At 36.0% G+C, this 27,198-nt stretch overlaps 1 protein-coding gene across 1 annotated transcript in view; it reads right to left on the reverse strand.

Annotated features, from left to right (window-relative positions):
- Positions 1–201: 201 nt before the first annotated feature.
- The window catches only part of LOC145978380 (isoaspartyl peptidase/L-asparaginase-like), a 134,349-nt gene continuing 107,352 nt past the window's right edge, over positions 202–27,198 (reverse strand). Inside the window, exon 7 of the mRNA XM_083110989.1 lies at positions 202–5,465. Coding sequence (XP_082967115.1) covers positions 5,236–5,465 — 230 coding nt within the window. The 3' untranslated portion in view covers positions 202–5,235. The remainder of the gene's footprint in view (positions 5,466–27,198) is intronic.

Here is a 27,198-nt window from a genome sequence, read left to right on the forward strand (position 1 = left end):
GTCAAATTTCCGCCGGGGTAGGGGAAAATAAATGGGAGTTAATGGAAAAATTATTATTCAACACTAAAGTATTGTGTTTCTCTCTATATTCATTGACACACCATAAAATAGTTAAAGGAATACATATGCACATGGATACAACATTTTCTATTTTGTACGCATACTGGACTGAACAGTCACAACATTCAAGAGGTTCAAGGTCTTATAATAAATAATTAATATATTATAGTTAAAATATATTTCAGAAAAATTGTAAAAAAATATGAACATTCAATATAATTTTGGCACATAATACAGTTCCTTTCACTGTAATTGTAGTATAGAAAAAAATACAAGGATATATCATCATGAATATATGTACAACACATTATCACACACATTGTAATTTCTTTTGGCACAACTCCGAATTACTTCAGAATAGTTTGTCGAGAATTTCTATGCAGCAAGCATAAGAATAAGGCAAGCATAAGAAGGAAGCTCCTCAAATATGCTGAAACTTCAACAAAAATTAAACTGTCACGATAGTCGTGATCTTGATCTTTTTTGCTAGAGGCACTGTTGCCTTCTAGTTCTACCGACTGGCAGCCATTACACTCAGTGCTGAGTGACTTCATGTGCCAAAATACAGTGCCTTTTTTCGGTTGAGTCGCCCGTGGAACAGTTGCTAGCTCAGCGGGAAGTAAGATCGCATCTGCCAGCATTTAGATCCACAGCTGTACGCAGGCCTTAGCACTGTACGCGTCAGTTTTTCAGTATTCAGATAACTGGTGTCCAGTTTGCACATGTTTGTGAAGTGTTAAGGTGTTAGCAAGTGTTTTAGATTGTTTTGTTTTAGTTTACGTATTACTGGTGCTTTTCTGCACTCTACTAATGCTACGCTATCCATACAATTTGAAATAACGCATTTTTATGCACGACTCTTACGTTATTAAGAATTCTTGTAGGGAAGTTAAAATATGTTTTGCAGAATTCCCAGATGTTCCTGTTTCACACAGAGACAGTGTTTGGATACTTGTGAACACATTTAGGTGATCAGGGTCTGTACTTGATAAGAAGCAAAGGATAAAACGGTGCATTCTTAACGAGAAGAAACGTTAGAGTATGATCAAAAATCCCTCCGGTGCCTTGCCCAAGAAACAGACATTTTCATGATGCATGTGTGGCGAGCTTTCAAAACTGAAACCATACATTAGAAGAATTGAAAAAAAAAATATCAGGAGAGAAATTGAAGCAATTTCAGAAGAGGAACTGATACGTGAAAATTTCCTTTAAAATGCCGTAAATGTGTGGAAGCAGGAGGACATCATTTCCAATACCTCGTGTAACAAGATACGGGCTCATTTTAATTGTAACTGGCAATGCAATTGTATGAGCTCCTTTCATTACATAGCTAGCGGTTCCAGTTACGCGGATATTGCATCCTGTTTGCAGGCAGATGCAATCTTACTTTCCGCCGTGCTACCCACCATTCCACGGGAGACACGACTGAAAAAGGCACTGACTGCATTTACACAGCTGACACTTGACCTGATACCACCTGAATATCTTCTTGTGGAGTTTACTAAAAGGCCCTGAATAAAGCAATAATTCGTAAACAATTGATGCTCTCAGGCACAATGCAGTGGGAAGTTGCTGTCAATACCATTGTCACATTAGCACATGTCTTCAACAATTCTGAAGACAAACAGATAAAACAGACTCTCTCAGGCTATCGACCAGGCGAGTTGTGGAAAATATTCCAAGCTTTCAAGAGCTTCAACCCTGAAGATGAGAGTGATGTTAGCTCTCAAAAGCTTGGAATATTTTTCACAACTCACCTGGTCGAAAGCCCGAGAGAATCTATTCATCATTCATTGCCAGGAAAGCTTCAAGTCTTACTTCAATTCTGAAGACTTTCATTCCAAAGTGCTCTGGGTGAAGAAGGAGGTCACTTTCAGCATATGCTCTGGGCAGAGCTTGTTCTTAAATATACAAGGTAAAGTAGATGTCAAGTTTCATAAGAAACCATACAAAAATTAAACACATATTGAATAACGTTTGGATTTCCTAGTGCGAGTCACTCTATATATTGTTTTTTTTGTTTGTTTTTTTAATTCCGATTGAAAAAAAAACAGCCAACTGAAGAAACACTGATTCAGTTTGTAATTAAGCATACTTCGGCAAGTTTGTGACTGAACATGTGAAAAAGAAAAACGAAAAAATGAATTATGCCATCAGGCATATCTTTCCAGTCTCTTAAAACATAACCGATAATATGTGATATTGTTTGTACGCACATTAATCTAATCACCTCTTTAATAGAGTCCAGATGTAAATAAAGCACAAAAATCTAATCACATGCTGACGAATTTTTGGAATGCGAAAATCTAAGGAATCAGAAGGAAGATCATGCAAATTAGCATTCTTACAGTACAGTTTGGCAAGTCAAAGGAGTGAGCCTTTGACTTTGCTGAACCTCTTGTTTTTCAGAAAACCAGTATATTCCACATTCTGAGAAATGACATCTGTTTAGAATTCCTTCTAGAGCATTCAAGCGAACCTGATTTCACTCATGTCTAGATATCTGTAATAGAAAATTGGCTTGTGCTCCCATGAAACAATCACAGCGAAAGCACACTACATGAAAATTCACTTGAATGCTGAAAAGAAATTCTAACAGATGTAGGGCATACACCAAAAGTTCATTGCAGACTTAAATTAGTGTCTTTATGGAAGACTGACAGTGTTACCATCTACACTTACTAAAGTTGAACCGAACAATAGACTCTTTACTTCTTCTTGCAACATTGCAACATGAAAAATGGTGAATACCTTGTACACAAGTGAATTAAGTGCTAATCTTAATTTCTATCCATCGCCAGAAATGGTGACAATTTGCTTTACGTTGTAATTTGTTACACTACTGGAGATGAGGTGCAGCTTTCAATGTGGACATAATACCCTGCCCTATTGGATCTTACCAAAACTGTTGACATAACAGAAAAGAAGCACCTCTTCTAGGAGCAACAGTGGCAACTTTATGCACATGGGGGGGGGGGGGGGGGGTGATGGAGGCACACAAATGAATAAAGGAAGCTCTGACACCCTGAAAACTCAGGTCTAGCTGGCCTTAGGAACTTGCTTACCTTCTTAAGAGTACAATTACTAGATTTGTCCTGTTCATATGACTTTTCTCATCACAACAAAATTTAAGTATAATTCCACACTTTTGAGAGTACATTCTTGCTGGATGGAATTTTAAATGATGTCTAAATTCAAGGAAATTCTCAGAAACCAATATTAATTCCGCTGTTACACTTCTGATTATTAAGTACATCGTGCTACTTGTTTTAAAATAATGACTGGGGAATAAGTTTTACATGAAGATATATTTTAACGAATTTTAAAGCAATTCTATCTTTAATCTTTTATGGTGTCTTGCTGATAACCTTTCCAGCCCTGAACAAAAATTGAGGTCAATCCGAAAAAAATGGACAACTGTAAATATCATGGGGCCCAGTGAAAGCACCGATATCCGAATCAATCTCTATTGTCGCCAGTTTGCAAAGAAATATATATAATTTTTTTTCTTGCTCCCTTCCATCGTAATGTTGTCATTTATTGTCACATGAAGTTTATATTCATTGCTTACAAACAGTCAGTCACTGTATTCAATTTGATCATGATGTGATATGACTATAATACATGCAAGGGCATTTTGAAAATTAGATTGATTGATTGATTTGCTTTATTTTACTTCGCTTTTGAGCCACTTTCGGCTAATTTGCAAAGATGGGGATGAGTGACTATATGATGAAATTCATGAATGGAGACTCACAAACATCCATGCCCAGGCCGGGGTTCAAACCCGGGATCCTTGGAATCGTAGCGGAATGTGCTATCCACTCCGCCATGGGGGCCCGCTTGAAAATTAGAAACTGTCAAATTGGAAATGAGTGTTGGGTAGTTTAATGATTGTGAATAAGAAGGTATATAGGCTATAGTTGCATTTTTAGGCATAAAAATATTCTTAACATTGAATAATGATATCAGCCATGAAATAATACTTCATCTTAGTGTTTTATTATAGTTAAATGTTCTATGATAAATCCTATTACATTTATGATTATCTGCAAGGTGTAATAACTGTACTCAATACACTGTGCAGCAACACCTTGTAATTTACCCAATAGCATAGAGAAATAATTATTGCCATATGCACATTATGAAGTTTATCTTGCAGGACAATTGTGTCTTAGTAATTGAACGGCACTACAGTTAAGTGATAAAAGAGTTTTGCTATAATTTTTCTCAGTGTATTCCTTACAGACACTGGGAGTTAATGTTTGTGCACAAATATTTAAAAAGTTAGTTCAATTAGAAGGTAAGCATTTACCTCAAGGATAGTGAGGAGAGGGAAGCATCAAATTGGATGTATGAGTGCTAAATTCTATTCTTGCCCTGGAGATGGGCAATCTCTAGACATGGCTCAGGTTATTACTGCAATAATTGAACTTCACAAATTAAAATAATTAGTAACAATTGAAATTAAAGACCAAAAATTGTACAAGTATTGCCACTTCTTGTGCAATGACAGACTGGGAAGTGACAGTATGAAAAAAATATATAATGAGGAAAGTTGAGTTTTGTTGACAAAGAAGCTTGTGCATACAGTAACTCCCCCCTCCCAATCGTGCATTTGCATACAATAATACGCCACTGCTGCACAATAAAGACAGATTTCAAAATTTATAAGATTTCCGGTTTCAGCTATTTTGAGTAAGTTCTCTTCGAAGCTTGGATGTTGCAGATTTGCAAAAGAAGTTTACACTAAATTCTCCGAACCTAACCTAACCTAACCCAAACTATAGATGCCTTCCCAATGTCCCATTTGAGAAACTGTTAAAAATGTCTTTATGTTTTTTAAATCTCCTTAAGTGATTCGGTTCAGCTTCAACAGAATAAAAAGACCTTAAAATACAAAATTGTACAAAGGATGTTATTAAAGAATGAACCACCACCATAACACAATGTAGCTTACTGCATCTTCTCACTACATTACTACTATTATCATATGTTCCAGAATAGCGTCAACAGTTATGGCAACACTGATGTATTAGGCATATGCTGACATGATGCCAAGTTATACTGATATCACTGTTACAGTCTTAAATAAAATACAGCATGTCTATAAGAGTATTCAAGCATGAATCCCACACCACTTGCAAATCCTAGTTATCACCATTCAACTCCCAGCTACGGTTCAACTTTTACCTGTCCCTGTCCCAGTTTTTCACAGAAATCTTCGTTATAATTTATGCCATAATGAATTTCGTCACCTCGCTGGTACGCCCAAGCCATTCTGTTGGAAGTGAAATAGTAACCTACGTCTCCTGTATTGGATACTGTAATAGCCCCAGCAGTACCTTCTACTCTTCTTTGCATATATTTCAGTCCAGTTTCAGTAGCTTCTGAAGCACTTTTACCTGTAATAAAAAAATTAGTAATTATATGCGTACATTGCCTGCTGTATTTTCAGTATTTTAAAATTATTTTTTTAAAAAAAGATTTAAATTGGGTTACTTACAATTATGGCTGAGCTAATAACACTTTGAACTGGTGCTGACAGTACTGCCAGTGTAACACTTAGGGCATGCATTGTTTATAACTTTTCATCTAGTAAAAATAACGCATTGTGGATGTACCACATAACCGAAACTTAAAACTTAGTCTTCGTAGCTGAATTTTGGTGATTTCGTTAATGATAGCTTGCAAAATCAGCTGCCATGTTTATTTAGAGCATAATGATAATGACACTATTTAAAGTTTAACATGATTAGTATTTTGTACATTACTCTACTCAAAATACCGTATATTTCTGAACCCAAGACGAGTTTTTTTGCAGCAAGTTTGTGCCCAGAAGTATGGGGCCATCTTGCTTTTGCGGCATATGATGTGGAGTTTTTCTTTTCTTTACTGAACAGAACCACGAGCTTTCATTAAGCTCTAACTCTACCCTCTGCCACGCCTACCGCTTTAGCCTTGAACATTCGCATGTGCTTTGAGCATTGTTGTGCGATAGCACGTATTGAGTGTTGTGGCGAACATTTTTTTTATCAATTGTTGTGAGACGTTGTAGATTCCACTTTTAAACTTCGTAGTAAAGTGTGATATACCGTACTATACAAAGGTGGTACATATACACTATCTTCTTGACTTTATTTTACGATAATACCCACATCTAATGGATATTTTTTTTGTCTCCTTCAGTTACTTGTAATTAGGTAACCATTTGTAAGTTCTGAAAATAGTTTTTCTGTAATTCCTTGTTGAAAAATGGGGGGTCGTCTTGGATTCAGAGACGTCTTGCATTCAGAGATATACAGTATTTGATATGAAAATCAATGAATATTAAACTAACATAAATTTAGTGTGTTTCCAGTTTACATATATGCCTTTCAGATGAGCTTCACCCAACCAGTGTAAATATTTTGTTCCCATATTTATCCTTTAAAAATGGTAGATTAATCTAACAGACTATTAAACACCACAATGATTACAATATTAATGTGCTTTAACCAAAAGTGATTCTCATATCTACAAATTACTTATGTACATTATTCTATAAATTATTTCTTTATTTTTAGTGATTCGTATCCCTTTTTTTTTCTAAAAAAAAATCACATGATTTAAATCAAACAAGCATCACATCAAGTCACTAAAAATGCACATGAATGAAGAATGAACTGAAATGAACTTTTAGCAGTACTGATGAAGCACTGATGTAAAAAAGTTTTTGTACTGAAAAGTTAGTGAAAATTTAAAGCTCAACAAGGGATTGAACCAGAGTCTTTAGCTTTTTGCATTTCTCGTGAAATTCTAGCTTGATTTGATATATCACATCACCCCATTCTCATTTAAAATTTTTTTTAGTTGAATTCAATATGGCGGACCTCTTCTTGACACAGACATCCATAGTTCCCCTTGGGCCTAACACGTTTTTATTCCTTCTCTCTCTCTCTCCAAAACAGAAAGAGAGAGGGGGAAAAAAAGAAGAGAGAGAAAAGAAGAGCCCCCCTTCTCTTTCTATGAGGAAAAGAGAAAACGATTCTCTCTCTCTCTTTCATTCTCTCCCCCCTCTCTCTCAGAGAAAGGGAGCATTCTCCTCTCTCTCTTTCTCATAGAGAGAAGGAAGGAAGGAGAGAGAGAGACAGAGAGGAGGAGATCTTTCTCTCTCTCTCTCATTCATATCTCCTCTCCACTCCCGGTCCATCATGACTAAATGTACCCAACATAACTCCTTTACATTCTATACGGGCATGTTAAGGCGAAGAGGGACAATTACGCACCAGGCATGCATTTATTCCAATATCGTCGGAATGAGCAATGCTACTAAATAGATCTCCGCCAGAAATGAAGAGTATGAATTTCTCCCCATGTGGCAAGTGGAATTGGTTTCCTAAGTTGATTATTAAGCCTTATACGATTTTTGAAAAATATGATGAATTAGTATTTACCGAATCCCATGTATTCCTTATGGGACATCAACTTCAACTTCAAGTTACGGCTCATCAAATGGGAGTTTCGACTTTTCCTACTACTATGACATAGTTCAACGTGTCCTTTTTCCGTCCATGTACTTTTCTACGTCATCGGATGTTTGATATTCCCGAGAGAACGAATAAAATAATGGTCCCATAAGCCTAGTGCATTTCTCCTTGCCTCCTACGGCCATCCTGGCAGTGTTGCCAAACCTGATGTGCATAATAGAGCCACATTTCACCATTAATATAGCTAAAGAGTACTTTCAAGGAGCTAGATTAACGAAGGCTGCATAAAGTGCCTACTAGGGTAATTTTAGTTGTCAGAGGGGTGGGGGTGCTGCTATTACCGTTAGCTTTAAAGTGATGGCAATTTATTATTAGTTTTCACCGCCTAGATTTGGCGGCATCACACATCTCAATAATCCAATGATGTTAATATAAAATCAAAAATAAAGGGTTCCCGGATAACAAAATTGTCATCTTCATCTTAGCCACAGCGCTATATATAAAAATACATGGGGAGGAAAGAAGAGGTGGGTGACGCAGCCTAGAGCTATACGAATATCACGTCACGTGCAAAGTGTACACTCATGGCAAAAGTTGGTATTTATGGGCCGGAGCCAGTGGTGGCATCATAGTGGGGCAGAGGGCGGGTGCCACAGTTCACAGTCAAACGAGTGCACGAAAGAGCCAGATCTGGCTCCAAAAGAGTGAAGTTGGCAACAGTGATCAGCAGCTGCCCCAGCGAGAAAGACCTAGGGGAAATTGTCCCTCCTCGCCTTAAGGGACTTTTGACATGCTACACTTACATCAGTGGTTATAAAATTGTGAACCATGGTGCCCTGTAGTACCGTTGTACATTGTTGTACATTACAGAATAAATCAATAAATGGTATTTTGGAAGACATTTCATTTCAATTTAAGATAACTTTATCAAGCTAATACTCCAAAATGAAAGCACAAAACCAAGTGACTGCAATATATTTTGCCTCAGAGAAAGATATTGTGTACTTAGATATTTACCTTACAAAACTAGGACATATAAATTAAATGTTTATATTCATGAAAATATCAACAAAATGGCAGAATTTTGCAATAAATTATAGGCTATTTATACATATATCAGAGTTGGGTACGTTACTCAAAAAAATAATATCTTACAGTTATTGTTACTTTGCTTCCAAAAGTAAAATGTCACTGTTACTGCAACTGCATTGCTGTTACTTTGTTATACAATACTAACATTTAACTGTTGACACAAGTTCTGTGTAGTGCATGTTAAAAGAATGGGAAATGGAAGAGTTACGGGATATGTTGAAGTGCACCCAAAGTTAAATGTGTGGAACAAATATGTTAATTTCAGAACTAAGTACTTTGCTACCAAACCTGTGTACAAATGTAATGTTTTTATGCTTGTGATAACCATAGACTACAAGAGAAATAATTATACATTTAGCTGGGAAATTGCTCATTATATATTATGCAAACTATTAAAACAAGCTTTTAAACCAGTATTTAAATAAATTATGTTTAGAACTCCAACATAAGCTGCTGAGGATCAGGTCTCCTCCCTGGTTGTGTATGGGGAGGATAAGGGAGCTGAAGGGAAAGTGGGCGAGTGGCTATTTTAAAGGACGTATCCATAATATGTACTCATCCCATGCCGTGGCTGAGGTCTAAGGCATCATGCTTTGGGCTCTGGCCACGGGACACATGAAGTACAAGCTCCTGGGGAAAGCATAACAACTTTTCTCCTTAGATTTTGGACTGTGTATGAGACCGGTGGCCGCTCAACATCGGGAGGAAATTGGGGAGCTACGAATGAGTAGCGTAACCCAGTCATGGAACCTACAATAATGACTGGGGGTTCATCGTGCTGACCACATGTTACCTCGAAACGGTTGGATGATCTTCCACCTTTACAGGTGGGAGCAGGGCTGGCAGTCGGTAGGTAGGCACTGGCCCTCATGCCTATGTACTCAGTTCCAACACTGAAAACAATGTTGGTGGGAGAAAACGGCTTATTACCTTTCCTGCACCATGTTTGGCAGAGGCAGTGTTGCTACATGAATGGAAATTTGCCTTGTTGAAGGGAAATCCAGGTCCAATTGTTGGTGGAGGGAAATTTTATGAGAAATATTGAAATTGCATGAAAATGTGAAATTGTTCGACTCATGTTTTTGTTTTACTTGCATGCCTGTATTGGTGTCTTATTTCTACTATATAGGGATGTGCTGAAGCCGATTACAGATGTATGAAAATCGGCAAAAATGGACACATCGGAATTGGTATCGGAATCGGCAAAAATCTGATATTTAAACCGGTACAGATTATACTAGAGTTTTTACCTTCTAAAAAGTTTTATATTCTAGTTTTGTAAGATTTATTGAAAATTTGGTTATGATTCATCACTATTGTGGAGTTTTTGTAATAAAATTATTGCAAACTCATTCAGAGGATCAACCTAACTATACATATAACTGGTACATTGCTGAACCAGGATCTGCTGTTGTATTGGAAATTCAAAAATGAGTATTCAAACCTGAAGCAAGTCCTGAGAAAATACTTGGGCATACCTGCTGCATCAGTATTCAGTGATTGAGTGTTCTGTGTTGCTTAACAGATTTGCGATAAGAGAAGAAGTAGGTTACTTCCTGAAGTGCTTCCAAATCTCGTGTTTCTGAAGTTGAATCTGGCAGAACAGGAATTCATTTTGCATTTCAAAGAAATGCTTGTGTACTAATGTTAAATCTCTTGAGAATCCATGTTCTTCTTAAAAGGTTCACATAACATTTTGTAGATGCAAATGTACATTCGCATCTCTTGAGAATATATATTTATATACATATGATATGCAATAGAAATGTACAAAGCAAATTTGTTTTTGTCATGCTGAAAATAACATCCAATTTCTGTTTAATAATCTTTTGTATCGGAATCGGTTAAATATCGGCATCGGTATCGGTTCCAAAAATTATCGGTGAGTACATCGGCATCGGTAAATTTTCAGCTTCGTCACATCCCTACTACTATATGTAATTAATCTGGATGGGTATATAATAAATATATACACAATACAAAAGAACTGTTGCAGCAAAGAAGGTCAAATTCAGAAAAATATATTCTGCTTATGTAAGACATTAGTGTAGAGCTCATGAGTAGATGAATGGTTAAGTTGTGTTTGGTGTGAATGTTTCCAGGTTTGATACCAGGTGAGAGCCTGATTTTGACCCAATTGTGGAACCCACACGGGTTTTGTCAACAACAAGGCAGGCTGGTGCAGCAAAATTCTAACGTTGTAAAGAATTCTCTGGTCACTCCGTTTAGACATAGCATTTAGTTGGACAGGTGTGAAATGTATATTTCGATGCATAATTCGGTGCAAAGGGATGCTGCATTGCGAAGCCAGGCAAGAAACGTGATTTGCAAGGTGTTAACTTTCATGGAGGAAGAAGCACAAGCCTCATTGCCAACGATACTTGAAGCAAGCCCATAAGAGAACAGCTGCCGCAACATGTGTGTCCTTTGCCACTGTTAAAAGAATTAGAAATGAATTTAGGGGAAATTGGAGGGAAGGAGTCTATTACTGGGAAAAGAGACAATGTGCAAGGAAAGCAATAATTGACTATTTCGATAAAGGGGTAATTAGAAGGCTTGTACCTACTGCAGTGTACCTTTTAAAGAAGTTGTGGGAAAAAATCAAAACAAATCTTTGTTGTTCGTGTTAAGATATCTCGGGAGAGGTGAACCCACTCCTCCCAAATATGCCAGAAATGTTTGATAGAATAGTTAATGCTTTGTATATAATCACATACATGTAAATCTATCTTGAAGTATTTCAGCCATAAATTAATCAACTTGTAAGAATAATGGTAATATACTTTTTGGTTCACTAAAACAACATACTGCATATATATAGTTTTGTTAAGAAATGCACTTGGTTATCAGTAGACCTTGAATTTTTAAGTTCTAAAATGTCATTTTAGGTTCCTAAAAATCCTAAAATGGGTTCTAATATCCTAAAATAGGTTCTAAAAAATCATACATTTGGCTCAAAAAAATCATGAAGTAGGTTCCAAAAATCTTAAAATGGTTCAAAATCCTGAAAAATACTGATAGGTACAATTGTTAAAAACAAACTTTAAAAAAAAACATAAGAAACTTTAATAAGTACACATAACAACCAAATATTAATTTTCTAACCGAACTTTCATTTGTTTACATTTTCAAAATTATCCACAAATTATTGTAATACAATACTTGTGATGTTAGCAAAAGTTACTTGTTTATATGAAAAAGGAATATGTTTTCAGGAAATAAAAGTAAAATTATGTCCAAATCTTATTTCTACTTCACCAGAGGACATGTTTCAAATGAAAGGGAGTATGCCGATCCAGCGGAAAGCTTTTTACAACCATGCCATGATCAATTCTCAGTCTCTTCTTCATCCTGCCCGATTTAGTTCGTCAGGAGATTTTATGGTAGGAAATCGGTAGAAAGTTGGGGGTAAACAATTTTCTCAAACCTTTTTAAGTTTGATGTTGAAACCCATGTAGTTTGTTGCACCATTTTAAAGAATTGGGGGGAAATTTACACTCTTAAATAACTGTTAAAAATAAGTAACGCAAGTTCAAAACTCTAGAAAAGCAGATGTAGAATTACAATTATTTTTATACGTTCACATTTAAACATTTCTTAGTTCAAAGTGAGGAGCAAGGGCCCCTTGCCACACCTTGAGCATAGGCCTGTAGCTATCATTCTAAATGCAAAGGATAGTACAAGCGATACCTGCGAATGTAATTGAACCCATTTTTCAAACCTTCCTCGATTTACCGCAACTTCTTCCTACACTCTGAAAAAGCCACGAGTCGCTACAGACACCAAGCTACAGAAAGTTCCGAGGATGGTGGCAGTGGCCACTGAAATTAATAGAATGAAGAAGAAAAAAACAGTTTCGCAGACAAAGTGAGTACTCGTTTCTCCGTATTTATATACTACCGCGTCTCTCTTTTCCCAATTATGAATAGTTTACTTCGTTAGTGTCTTTGCAGAACAATATATCTGACAGACTGAAGTTCACTTTATGCACAGTAAGGCTAGTTGGGACTGGACCTACAGTTTAAAGTGGGACCAGAGCCACCATGTGCCTCCACCAGGTGTCAAACCTGGGACTCCTTGATTAGAAGATGACGATGCTACCACTGCACCATCAGGAAGGCCAAATTTGAGTTTTGAATTTTACACAATAAACAATTTTTCGTAGATGTATTTCCCGTAACATTTGTGACTTGATTTTGTGGATGTGTTAAGAGTCTGAGTATGTGAAATGCCAAATGTAAACTTCACATCTTAAACTAAATATATTTAATGTATATACCATTGAATTGAATTATAATTTTTGGATACATTGGAATCACACAGACCTTTTATATTGTTAATATATTTGTGTGTGTCTGTGGGTGGGTGGTGAGAGGCAGTAATACATAAGGCTGACATTTTGGAAAGTTTACCTTGAAACCACAAATTATACTTGAATGTTATCATGGTCCTAGAGTGGCTATCCTGAATACGTAACAATCTTCTCATGTTATCCATAGTCATACTCTGTCTTTTGTCTGTGAGGATAATCTTACATGTTGAGAATGATCTAATGATCTTTATACAGAAACTCATTCAGTGGTGCAAATTTGAATACTGAAACATTACTGCACAAGGCGTGAGTGCCACAAAGCACAAAAGTGAGCAAGACGTTTGCACTTTGGACTGTGCAGGTAACAGTGGCGCCAGATATTTTGCTCTGTTCAGAACTTTGAAAAAAAAATCATGGACTTGGAGGGAGGGAAATCAACAGACAATATGTTTCAAACAAGTTATTCGTTGAATTTTTCGTCACCAGAGCAAACACCTCTGTATGATATAAAAATCCTATAAAACATAAATATAAAAACCTAAAAAAAAATGTTTGATTTAGGCACATAAATCTAAAATAGGCTCTAAACAGAATAGGTTATTATAGGCACTAAAAAACTTCATTAGTTGTTCCGTTATTTAATGAAATGCTGACCTAACTTATTTCTTATTTACTTGCAAAGGAAAAGGTTAAAACCCTAAAATCTGTGGTCTAGTTATCAAGCATTATAGAAATATTTACTGGGTATATCAGGGGTGGCTCAAGATAAAATTTTACCCAGGCAAGGTGGATTCTTGGCACCCCTCCTCTACCCTGCCACTTCCTAACTTTCCATCCCCCCCATAAAAAACGTGATTTTGCAATATACTTATTATGTTATGCAGCAGTAATTTCAATTAATTTTTGTCTACACAAATCCATCTTTTTTCAAACGCTTACATAATGAGAAATAAGATTTTGGTGACATTATGAGGGTTGTCACTGTCTCTGTGGTCAACTCGAATACTTTCTCCCCAGAGCTCAAGTTGTTGGGCAGCACCTATAGCAAAGAAACATCCATGCCTGCTCATACTCAAACTTCAGACAGTCGGTGGTAAGATCTTGACACTCAATGCACCCGCTCACTAAGGTGACAACAACAATTTGCAAGAACAGAAAAATATAAAAATATTTGAGACATTTAACTGAGGACATGCACATAGAAGTAAAGAACAAAATAAAGGATATTCATTCCCCTTCTTTGTAAGTCTATTAAGATTTTTCACTTGTCTTTGTAATGTGAGAATTGGTAAATGTATCATACTAACACACATTTTAGTGTGTGCAGATGGTAACACTGTCAAGTCGATGTCGATGACTCACATTTAGTTTGCGAATTGAAAATTTGAGCTTCCTTACTAGCAATGGCATCTCGTCCCTTGGGGCTTCCGGGCCTTAGCCCCTAAAGAAAAACGGACGGACGTATTCATGTAATTATCAATCACCATAATGCATAACTATCACACAGTCTTTTAAAAGGCAATTTTTACCCACGTAAATTCATCGTCTGTTGCAATGGATACGACAGTGCTCCTAGCGGCATTGATGTCAATTATTGTTTTCCGAGGCACGTTGCAAAGGAAGGCGTGGCCTACATCCACCTACGCTACAGTGAAGGTCACATGCTAGCAGAGAGAGGAGGGGAGAGTGCAATGGATTTGAGTGCTGATTCGGGGCTAATTCCGTTGCGTCGCGTTCGATCTCGCATGATGTTCTGTAGTGTTTTGGTGGCTTTCATTTGCTATGTTTGATTGAGTTTGGCAGGGTTGATGTTCGAACACAAATTGATGAAGGACATAGGCTGTCAATTACAAGACACAATGAATAATGTCCGGAAAAATAGGCATATATTAAATAGAATTATAGATTGCTTAAAATTCTGTGGTCGACATGAACTTGCTCTATGAGGACATAATGAAAGAGAACAATCTTTAAACAGAGTCATCTTCCCAGATTTATTATCCCTTCATAGAAGAGGGAAAACTAAGAGGGAACTTCGTGTTCTTTATTGAAGTGAAGAGTTGAAAAACATAAACTCTATCAGTAGATTGCATTCATTTTTTATTTAAAATTATTTAGAGGGTACCTTTTCAGAAACAGTAAAAATGACAAACATAGTTTTAATAACTCCAGTGGCAACAGCTGAATCTGAACGATGTTTCAGCACATTGAAGCGTATTAAAACCTGCTTAAGAAATGCTTACAATAGAGATAGAATACATTTCAAACATAGAGGGCTTCAACGTTCGTAGAAAGGTATATTTCACAACAATACCTGTTTCTTTTGTAATCATGTGAATTGTCATTATATTTTAAATTCTTTAAAAAAATAAGTCCAGTTTTGTAGTTTAGAAGAAGATAAATACCCGTTTTTTTGTAATTCATGTAATTTGTCATTACATTTTAAATCCTTTCAAAAAAGTAAGTCCAGTTTTGTAGTCTAGAAGAAAAAAATACCTATTTTTTGTAATTCATGTGAATTGTCATTATATTTTAAATTCTTTAAAAAATAAGCCCCGGCCAAATTTGAGGCCACGAGATGCCACTGCTTACTAGTGTCACAGGAAAGAAGAAGAAGAAGATGCAGTAACGAACGTTTGTTTGTGCTCCGCAAATTTGTTTAATTTACTCAGTTTTTGTGTCTATACTGGATATTCCTGTTATAAAACAAATGCAGTAAGTACTGTAGATTATATACATACATAAATCAATCGAAACTAGTAATGTAAAGTGATATATTTAATCATTTCTCGTCGCTCAATAAAATGTAAACAAAGAACAGCAGTTTCAACGACAAGTGTAGTCACATCGTTTATACAGCACGATTGGAGCACAATCGTTCGGCATGAATGCGTGTGCGGTGTGTTCGAAACCTGTTTCGAGGCAAGAACTTTTATCAAAAATACAGTGTAGCAACTGTGTTAATTGGTTTCATACGAAATGTGTTCAGCTGAAAGACGCAGATGTAGAATTTATAAATTCTACGAAACAAGTATGGCGCTGTAAAAATTGTGTAAAGGATAGACGCAGTAGTATATCTCTTGAAATTGTTTCGGAACCAAGTGAAATGAGTCAGCCGTCTATGATGGATGTATACAAACTATTGCAAACGCTATCAAAGGAAGTGGAGGAACTGAGGAAGCAAAACAAAGAGACAGAGCGGGAATTAAGCAAATCATTGGATTATGCTCATCAAAAACTGGATGAAAATGTTGATTTAATAAAAAAGCAATCCGAGACCATCGCCACATGTCTTGGACAGGTAGAACGGCTGCAAGAGGAGAACACTCAACTCAAGAAACAACTTCAGGAGACGCAGTTGCAGCTTGATGAACTTGAACAATACGGGAGAAGAAATACAGTGGAAATTTTCGGCATTCCCGAAAACCCAAATGAAGATCCTTATGAAATTGTGAAAAATGTAGGACGGGCTCTAGATATGCAAGTGGAAAATGAAATGATAGACACTTGCCATAGGTTAAGGAAACTTCCCTATCAAAAATCAGCAGGTATTATTGTCAAGTTTGTAAGGCGGGCAGATAAAGAGAAAATTGTACAAAAACGAAAGGTTAAAAGGAATCTTAATTGTACCCATGTAGGATTTTCTGGTAATGACAGTATATATATTAACGAAAGCTTAACACCTCTTCGTAAGACCATATATGGTCAAGCAAGAAAAACAAAACGAGAGAAAAATTATGCATTCTTGTGGGTTGACAGTTCAGGCACGATTAAACTAAGAAAAAGAGAAGGCGACAGGAATGTTTTTGTTTTAAAGACAATTGAAGATATTACTAAATTGGCATGACTCTAAATGGCTTCCCCAAATGACATTTCCATTTACTATCAAAATGTTAGAGGTTTAAATACAAAAACACAAGAGTTTTATGTAAATAATATTGTGAATAGTTACGATATAATTGTTATTACTGAAACTTGGTTAAATAGTGGTGTATATAGTAATGAATTGTTTGATGATAACTATAATGTGTTCCGACATGACAGGTTAGAAAATAAGAGAGGAGGAGGCGTATTAATTGCTACTAAGCATAATATAAGATCTGATAATATTATTCTAGACAATAATAGGGATATCTTATGTGTAAAAGTAAACTTAAATAATAGAATATATTATGTAATTGCTGTATACTTCACCCCTTCTTCAACTCTGAATGATTATATATCTTTCTATGATCTGTTTGAAGACTACGAAGAATTGCAAAACAATAACATTATTGTAATTGGTGATTTTAATCTGCCGAAAATTGTAGATTCCAACTATAACCTGCAAACAGGTGGAACTTGTTGCAGAAGTTTGGACAATTTCTTGAATCTTTATAACTTACATTCTATTAACAATATTAAAAATCACAATAGTAGAACCCTAGATTTAATTCTAACAAATGTACATAACAATATCATCGTAAATAGGGATGAGATGCCTCTTGTCAAGGAAGATCTTCACCATCCGGCTTTAATATTAAATGTGCATTTTAAAATATCAACTAATGTGTTGAAACCAAATCCAGTCGAAATTTTAGATTTTAAGAGGGCAAACTTTTTAACATTATACGAAATGTTACGAGACATAAACTGGGCTCCCATTACTAGCATGGGTGAAGTGGAAGAGACTGTAAACTATTTTTATGAAAATGTGAACTCTGTATTTCATAACACTGTACCAAAGAAGAAGGTCCACAGAAAATACAAATATCCTCAGTGGTTTACTGGAGAAATTATTAAAACTTTAAAACTTAAGGAATATCATAGAAAACGCATGAAATACGCTGATGATAGTAAAATAAAATATAGAGAAACTCGCAAAAAGGCAAAGGCAATTATAAATAAAGCATATCGTATGTACATTAAGGAAACCGAGGAAAGCATTAACAATAATATAAAATCTTTTTGGAACTATGTACATAATAAGAAGGGTAGAAACGTGTATTCAAATCAAACTATGATACATGACAGCAGAACTTCACAAACAAATCAAAGTATAGCTGACAGCTTTGCTTCATACTTTCAATCTGTTTATGCTGAATATCCTAGCACATACGAAATTACCGATAAAGTTGAATTAAAGGTATCTAGTTCACTCACTAATTATGGGATCACTGACAAGGAATATTTTTATGCAGTAAAAAAATTAAAACCGAAAAAATCCAGTGGACCAGATGGAATTCCTCCATATGTAATTAAGGCTTGTGCCGAAGTGCTTCAGAAACCATTATGTTTTATTTATAATTTAATAATGAAGACACAATGTTTCCCCAAGATTTGGAAATTAACTAAAGTCTGCCCAATCTTAAAATCAGGTGAATATACAAGAATTGAAAATTATAGACCAATTGCTGTAATATGTGCACCTGCTAAAGTGTTAGAACAAATTTTATATGCAAGAATATTCAAACATGTCAAAAACTACATAAGCGATTGCCAACATGGTTTTTTTCCAGGTAGATCTACTACAACCAATTTAACAAATTTTGTGCAAGATGTATATAATGCATTCTATTGTAGATCTGCTGTACACACAATCTATATTGACTGTGCAAAAGCTTTTGATAAAATCAACCATGATATTCTTCTGCATAAACTATCAGGCTTTGGTTTGACAAATAATATGTTGAATTTACTGAAATCATATCTTCAGGGTAGGAGACAATATGTAACTTACAAAGAATCAAAATCATGTGAATATACTGTAAACTCCGGTGTCCCACAAGGATCTAATCTAGGACCTCTCTTATTTATTTTGTATGTAAACGATCTACCAACTTGCGTTAAGAACTCACAGATTCTTCTGTATGCTGATGATATTAAATTATACAAAGTAATTAATGGTCTAGACGATACAATAGATCTCAAAGAAGATATAGAGAAACTATATGATTGGAGCTGCTTAAATGATCTCACATTTAATACAAATAAATGCTACTTTATGCAACTAACAAATAAAAGAAATAATTTGAGGTGTACATATTCAATTTGTGGTAAATTACTTCCAGAGGTGAACCTAATCAAAGATCTTGGTGTTTTCATTGATTCTGCTTTGACCTTCAAAGAACACATATCATATATGGTAAATAAGGCCTACAGATCATTAGGTTTTGTTATAAGGAATTCTAGAGATTTTAAGAGTATACATTGTATTACAACTTTATATAATAGCATAGTAAGAAGTAGACTTGAATATGCATCTGTTATTTGGTCTCCAATGTATAGATCGTACGAAAATAGCATAGAAAGAATTCAGAAAAGGTTCCTAAGGTATCTCTTTTACAAAAAATATGATATGTCCCCACGACAAAATAACGTGAATTACATTAATCTGCTTGACATATTTGGATTTAAGAGTCTTAGTAATAGGAGGAAAATATTAGAACAGTTGTACTTGTATAAAACAATTAATGGTATCTTAGACAACAGCTCCTTTCTCGGTCAAATACAATTCAATATAAGAAAAAATAATCTGCGTAATAGAAATATTCTAACTTCTAAAATTTCAAAAACTCAGAAATATAGAAACTCACCAATAAATAGAATGTGTCACAGTTACAATATCCTTGTTGCGAACAATCAATGTGTGGATTTTTCACTTCCATTTGACAGATATAAAAGAATAATAGATTCAGTGCTATAGAAACTCTGATAGAATATACCTAGGTAGATTGTTTAAAATAAATGTTACCATTTACAGTGTGCAATATTTGTGAATCACGTATAAACCTCTTGCCTAAATGTATGTAGATAAGTAGATAGATATATATATATATCATGCGTTACGTATGTTGTATGTTGTATGTTATATGTTATATGTATTGTACGTGAATGAATGAATATGTGTTTGTATATTTCCATGTAATTTCTATTGTATTAATCAAACACAGTGTACGCCTTCTGTAATTGGAGGTTCAATCCTCTGTAGAAGTGCAAAGCATAAATAAATAAATAAATAAATAAATAAACTATACGAACAAGCAAGCCTGCAGAGCAGTGAAAAATAAGTTTCAAGGTGAATGGTAAAAGTGGCCATTGAAATTAATAGAACAGTGACAATGAAAATGTGTGTGTATAACATTAAGTGTGTGTGTTACAGTTGCATAAGACCTAAAATTGGGCATCAGCAAACACCTACTGAAAACTGAGCAGATTAGTAAAGCTGTTGCAGAAACGTTCATGAATTGAAACTTGAGAGTTGAGTTGGTGTTTTAAGTCCACTACAGTAAGGCTAATTGGGACCGGACCTAAAATTGAAAGTGGAATCTGAACCACTATGTGCCTCCACCAGGTATCAAACCTGGGACTCCTTGCTTACAAGGCGACGAAGCTACCACTGAGCCATGGGGGAGGCTGATGAATTGAAACTATTTCATGATAAGTAGAAGTAAGTGGAACATTTCAGATCAGGAAATAAATAGAATAGAGAAATATATGCACTGCAGGTTTCATACCAAAGCAACAAGGAACATGTGACAAGGGGTTCCACGCTAAAGTCACAAGTGACAAGGGCATCTCCAGTTTGTATAAGAAAGCATGCACATGAGCAACCAACATAATAAGACAACATAATGCACTCTATTGATAAAATGGTCCCACATGAATGACATGTAAGAAACAAGTGGCATGTGAACCTTCTCATGTTACTTCAGTGTGAAAGTTGTATTTATTTCTAAAGGTTCATTTCCAAGGGACAAATTGCATGTTACTTTGGTTTGAAAGCTCCCTACCAGACAAAATTGATTGATTGAGTTGGTGCTTTAAGTCCACTTTAGGCACAGTAAGGCTAATTTGGAATGGACCTAAAATTGAAAGTGGGATCTGAACCACTATGTGCCTTCACCAGGTATCAAACCCAGGACCCGTTGATTATAAGGCGACGACCCTACCACTATGCTATCGGAGAGGCCTCCCTACCATACAAAATTACCAAATTTTCAAAGCATGAAAAATGTCTTGTTGGGAAGACTGTAGTTTCACACATTCATGTAAACAAATGAAATAACTTACATTAGGCACATTCTTCCCTTGTAATTTCAATAGCATCTACATTTCATTCTCAGAAGACGACAAAATCAAAGAACATTGGCACTGACTCCACCATGATCTTTCATGCACTAACTATGCTAAAAAAAAAAAAAACTTTTTCTGTTTGAATAAACAATGTGGTGAAGATTTATTGCAATTATTCCAGAACAACACATTGAAGGAGGCATAACATTTCATTGATTACACAGGATAGTAGCAATAATGTTCTAAAAAGAAAAGAACAAGACTATTTTTCAGTTTCATTGTGTTGTGCACTAGCGAACACAATAGGAGGCAACAAGGTGCATTGATTTAAATCAGGTTTATGAAACTTGCAATTAAATCAAGATTTAAGTCTTAAATCACTTAAATATCACTTAAATAATTTACAGAATAATATACATAAGGATTTTGTAGTTATCAGAATCACTTTTGGAGAAAGTACATTAATCTTGTAATCATTTAATAGTGTTTATTAGGCTCTAAGAAAGGAAGGGAAAGGAAACAAAATGTATATACTGATGGGGTGAAGCTCATACAAAAATGTAATATGTAGAAATGTAATATGTAAATGTAAACACACTTAAATTTCTCTTGATTAAAAATTCAGTAATTTTATACGCAAAAATAGCAAACATTTTGTGTAGAAAAATATACAAAATACAAATCACGTTAAACCATAAATAGTGTCAATATCATTAAACTGTAAATAATCATGGCAGCTGATATTTTACAAACTATCGTTTAAAAAATTTCCAAAATTCAGGTGCAAAGACTAAAAAATATTTTAAGTTACAATTATAGAGTACATCCAGAATGTTTTATTTTCACTGGAAGTAAAGTTACTGAAATTATTATAGTTTCATTAAAACACTCAACAAACATTTTCATAGTAGAATCATACATATATTTACTATATTTTTTTTTATTCGCAAACTGTTCAAGTATTTTACAGGGCCGTTTACTAGAAAAAACCTTTCTACTTAAAAAAAACAGCATATTTATATGTATGGTGCCAAAAACCCTACAAGCAATTTTGAGCGTGTTTTTTTAAAAAAACAAAAAAGTCAATTTAAATAAAAAAAAATCATCAAAAATGATTTTCATCCACCATCTCTACATTTTATTTTTATTAATGTAATTTTACTTGAGCTGAAGCAGACATTTTTAGGTAGTTCAATTCCTGAAACTTGCAGTGCCAGAAAAGGAGGAAATGAATGTGGTGATGGGTGAATTGCCTAATATAGGGTGGGTTGTGGGAACGTTTCAGTTTTGTTTCATCAGCTGTGCATTGGCACCATTGGTGAGGAGGTGTAGGATGTCTACAATTTTGTAAAAAACAAAATTCCTTGACTTTTCCAGGCTTTCCAAACCAAGAACCAAAATTTTCCAGACCAAGTCACTAGGACAATTCATGTATCTAAACTTGTGTGTAAGAAGGTCACCACATTTTGGTTCAACATCACACTTAGCATTTAAGCAAGTTTTAGAATATTCACTTCACATGTTAAAAGTAATAACGAGAAAGGAAAATGAACAGAAACTGACTGTTGGATAGAGGCGAGCCTTTACATAATACAGTGTGTTTTTCCGTCCCTTGTGTGCCTGTCGATGGCCTGCTTGGTGCCTGGCCAGACGGCAACTCCCGTCAAATCACATGTAATATCTCCACTATGGAAACTGTTGACTTCAAAATGACTTCATGTTCTCAGAATTATGGTTACAATTACATTCAAAATAATCACATACCTTGTCACAGGGGATGTTGAAAATGTTGTCCTTGTGCTTACACACATTTCTGGTGTGGTTGTAGGAAATTTCCATTTACATGCAACAGTTCAACTTCTGATATTGCTTCAGTTTTTCTCCTGATATTCTACTTTAGTTCTTCTAATGTGTGGGGGTTTGTTGCATAGACTGTATTTTGTTGTAATGCATACGTATGTGCTATTATTAAAACTGCAGCAAAACACAAATAACACTTGGAACACTAAACAATTAACAAACACTTCATAAAACAATAGAAAATCACAAGAACGCTTGTAACACGTACAGACTTTAAAAATACAACTGAAATGAAATCACGAAGTTACTGAAATGGAATGGGGTGAAGAAATTCACAGGTTATTCAGCAAATCCACGCGTTTCAGTTGCTGCTCTGGGGCCACGAGCTGTTAGGAAATTTAAGTGCCCTTTTAGCGTGTCTTGTTATCAAAACTCCACGAAATTTCCAAAAAACATGCCAGAAATGTGTGGATGCACAAGTACAACATTACCAACATCCCCTGTGACAAGGTACGTGCTTATTTTCAATGTAATTATAACTGTAATTCTGAGAATTTGAAGTCATTTCAAAGCCAACGGTTTCCATAGTGGATATATCACACACAATTTGACGGAAGTTGTTGTCTGGCCAGGGTGCACAAGGGACAGAAAAACGCATTGTAGATTCCACATATTGACTAATGGTAAACAAGGAATTATTCTTATACAATTTATTAATATATGTACTTAACTTAAATTCAACCAAACATAACCAAATTGCAAGAAAAAAGTGGTAAATTCCTACAGCCACTTACTGCAGTAGATTTTTACTTGAAAATACAGCGTGTCCCGCTTATACGTATATTAAAAGAAAAAATCACAACTTTTATATTTACCAATATTTTTTGTCCAAACATGGAACAACTCAGACTTTTTTTTTACAAATCAAGAAAACCAGCGCACTTCCACATGTGAACCGTTAGTGGCACGGCAAATGTCAAACCGGTTGTCAGCCTCAAGCCACACTTTTGAAGCATGTGCAGGGTAATGTTGCTTACTGCAACCACAATTCTTTCACGCAAGTCTCGCAAATCTCTAACCGGTGTAGAGTAAACTTTGTCCTTAACACACACCCACAACAAAAAATCACACACAGTGAGATCTGGTGACTGTGGGGGCCATTCAATAAAATTCGAACCTCTTCCTATCCATTTTCCATTGAAATGCTCGTCCAGGAAGTCTCTAACGAGATTTGAGAAATGAGCCGGTTTCGTGTAACTGTTCTCCCCATTTTTTAATTGAAATGTACGATGGAACTACTTCTTTAGCACCCAAACCATAACATGCACGAAATCGTCTCGACACAAGTGTCACAGACTTCACTTCAGACAACGTTAAAACACAAAACACCTTTTCTTGTGGCGACCACATGACGAATGGCTACTAAGAAACTGATAATATCAGTTTTCAAGACATTCTGGTTACTGCGCATGCGCAACTACCACTGAATGTGTTGCTAAAAAAAATTCTGAGTCATTCTTTAAAATGAAACAACAATCACATCATTCTGACAGTTTGTTTAGAAGTTATGAATTTTTCTTTTATTATACGTATAAGCGGGACACGCTGTAGTTCGAAACGTATCTCCTTTAGCTAGAGCATTTAATATGCAATTTGTACTGTAACTACTGGTAATACTAGGCACATCACCCTGAAGTAGAGTTTGTCTACAACAAATTAAAAATATCTTGCTTGGCCTTTATTTCCTTGTTCAGAAACCTACTTCTAGTTCACTACCACAAAAATGTGGAAGTTATCCAGAAAAAGTAAATTACCTCACTTTCCAGGATTTCTAGTCCGGTAGACACCTTAGAGGTAGTGCCACACATGCAATCAAAGACTAGCGTGTGGAGATTAGTTAAGCATGGACCATTGGAGCATGCAAGAATCTGTGTGAGGAACACAGATTTACATCAAGACAGACAATCATACAGACTCATTCCATCAAAATAGAGGCATGAATGCACTATTTGACCATTTCACTTGGCATGTGGGTTCAGCAATGATGAGAGACAGCTTTGGGCTCGTGACAGGATTCTACTTGTGTCAATATTTGGTGATGTTGCTTTCCGAGCCAGATCTGAGAATATGTTAGTCCTGAATTTTTTTTATTAGAATATTGAAGGAGTTTGGTTTTTTGTACTCTAATTACATAGGTATCTGATTGAATTGGGGATGAATGTTCGCCAAGCCATTGCTGATATTTTGGCTGGCATGTTTCACTGAGTAACATCTAGTGTGTCTAACGATGTTCAGGATTGTCTCGGACAGCATGGTGGACATTTATGATCAACTATTGTCATGAGCTCTGATTCTCCAAGATCTGTAGTTTTCTTTAGATATCCCTCTCATTTCATGATGGATGCGGTAAACACGGTTTAAGAATTACTCACGTGAAATTTCGTATTTCCACGTTGCACAATTTAATGGATATTTCCGATTAATTTTGAAGACACTCTGTCTTCATTCACTAAATGTACAGCATCTGGAGCGGAGAAGGTAGCAGTAACATGGTACCATCTCCGCTCCAGATGCCGTACCTTTAGTGAATGAAGACAGAGTGTCTTCAAAATTAATTGGAAATATCCATTAAATTGTGCAACGTGGAAATACGAAATTTCACGTGAGTATTCCCTCTTATGTCTAGCAGTGCTCGACATTTCATTTAAAATATTGAATACCCATGGGCAATCTCTATCATATTAACTGCTGGCTGACCAATACTTTACAGCTGATACAATCACAAATTGTTATGTCTCTTAATAATATGTACACCTCTCATTACGTTACATTCTTTTTCCTTCAGAACATGCCACAGTGTTCAGGCGATTGATGTTCATTATTGGAAAATGTTTAGCAAAACAAGAAAAGTTTCTTTTTCCTAATGCAGGGTGGCACATATTGTATCTACCAATTTGATTTGGCAACACTGCCAGAATGCACGTACACATGCGTGGCATACCTACATCCGTGGAGAGTTGGGAGTCGGGCTATTAGTATACCAAGGAGCTTTGGCCGGTGCAGAAGTGTATTGCAGTGGTGGAAGCCTTTATCCAAATCAAAACCGGACACTGCGGCAGAACAATGAAGATCGCCATGCACCTGTTCCAGAGAGAGACAGCATTCTGAGGTGGGTTAGACAGTGGAGAGCCACAGGTAATGTTGTGAACCGTCAGTCACTGTGAAATACGTGCTATTCCACAGGAGATGTTGAGACGTGTGTTATGAAAGCCTTCCTGCATCACCTTATAGTATAGTTACTACAAGCAACCACGTATCCAGGAATTCCTTTCGGGGGGGGGCTGAACACCATTTTTTAAAAAGGGATATAGATATCACCTCACAATTGTATGTTTAAGGCCAGTGGTGGCAATTGGGTTCCAAAACGGGGGGGGGGGGGGGGGGGGGGGTGAAAGGTAGACAAGACTTAGCATTATGAGGCCATAGTGTTGAGGCAAAAAAATGGGGAGCAACTATCCCCTAAATCGACGTCACTGTTTAAGGCTGTCATTTTAATCAGAACGTGAAATCGGTAACATTTTTTACCACTAGACTCCTCTGTCTCCATGCATTAACATTGTGTGCCGGAACCATCTCAGTACATGTGTTTGTGCATTTCTTCTCATCAGGCATCAAAACATCTATGTATCAGAAATGTTTTTACGAAGCACGGGATGGACAATCCACTCGACAATGCGAGATTCAAACTGTGGGCTGCGTACTGGACGCAGACAGTTTTCGAATATATCTCTGATTCGAGCCTGAACACCACTAATGTGTATTGTCCTCCCATGTTTGCAGCTCTTATAAAAGCCGAAACCCACCAAATTGTTCATATTCAGACCTAAGCACTCGCAAGTGTTCAAAGTTGTGTATCACACAGCTTCCGCAGTCTTGTCATATATCAGAACGAAACAAAGGAAGTCTTCTAGAATACAGCTGGATCGCGAAACAATTAATGCACAGTGAAAACCTTCCGTTCCCAACACATCTAATGTTTTGTCTCCCAATATGATCAAAGGCTTACTGATTTGTCTCCAGTGACGTGCCCAAGGGAGGGTTGGTTGGGTCATAACCCCATTTGACCCAGTATTCCTTAAAACAAAAACGTGAAAGACAGGAAAAGACAGCACAATGAGGACTGACCACCAAAAATATTATGCGTAACCCCTCTCCCTTCCGAAAGTCCTGGGCACGCCACTCATTATCTGGGACACATTATTTAAAATCAACTCACCAGAAGTTTTTATCATTTCGTATTGGAGACTGAAGTAAAAGGCGTTCTTTCTGTAGGTTTGGATATTATCCTTTTGGGTGCTGTCGCCTACCCTCGCACCTAACCTAAACAAAGCCCTAATTTTCCATCCTTGT

Source organism: Lepisma saccharinum, chromosome 24 (assembly GCF_977018435.1).
Source record: "Lepisma saccharinum chromosome 24, izLepSacc3.1, whole genome shotgun sequence".
In the NCBI taxonomy this organism is placed as follows: Eukaryota; Metazoa; Arthropoda; class Insecta; order Zygentoma; family Lepismatidae; genus Lepisma; species Lepisma saccharinum.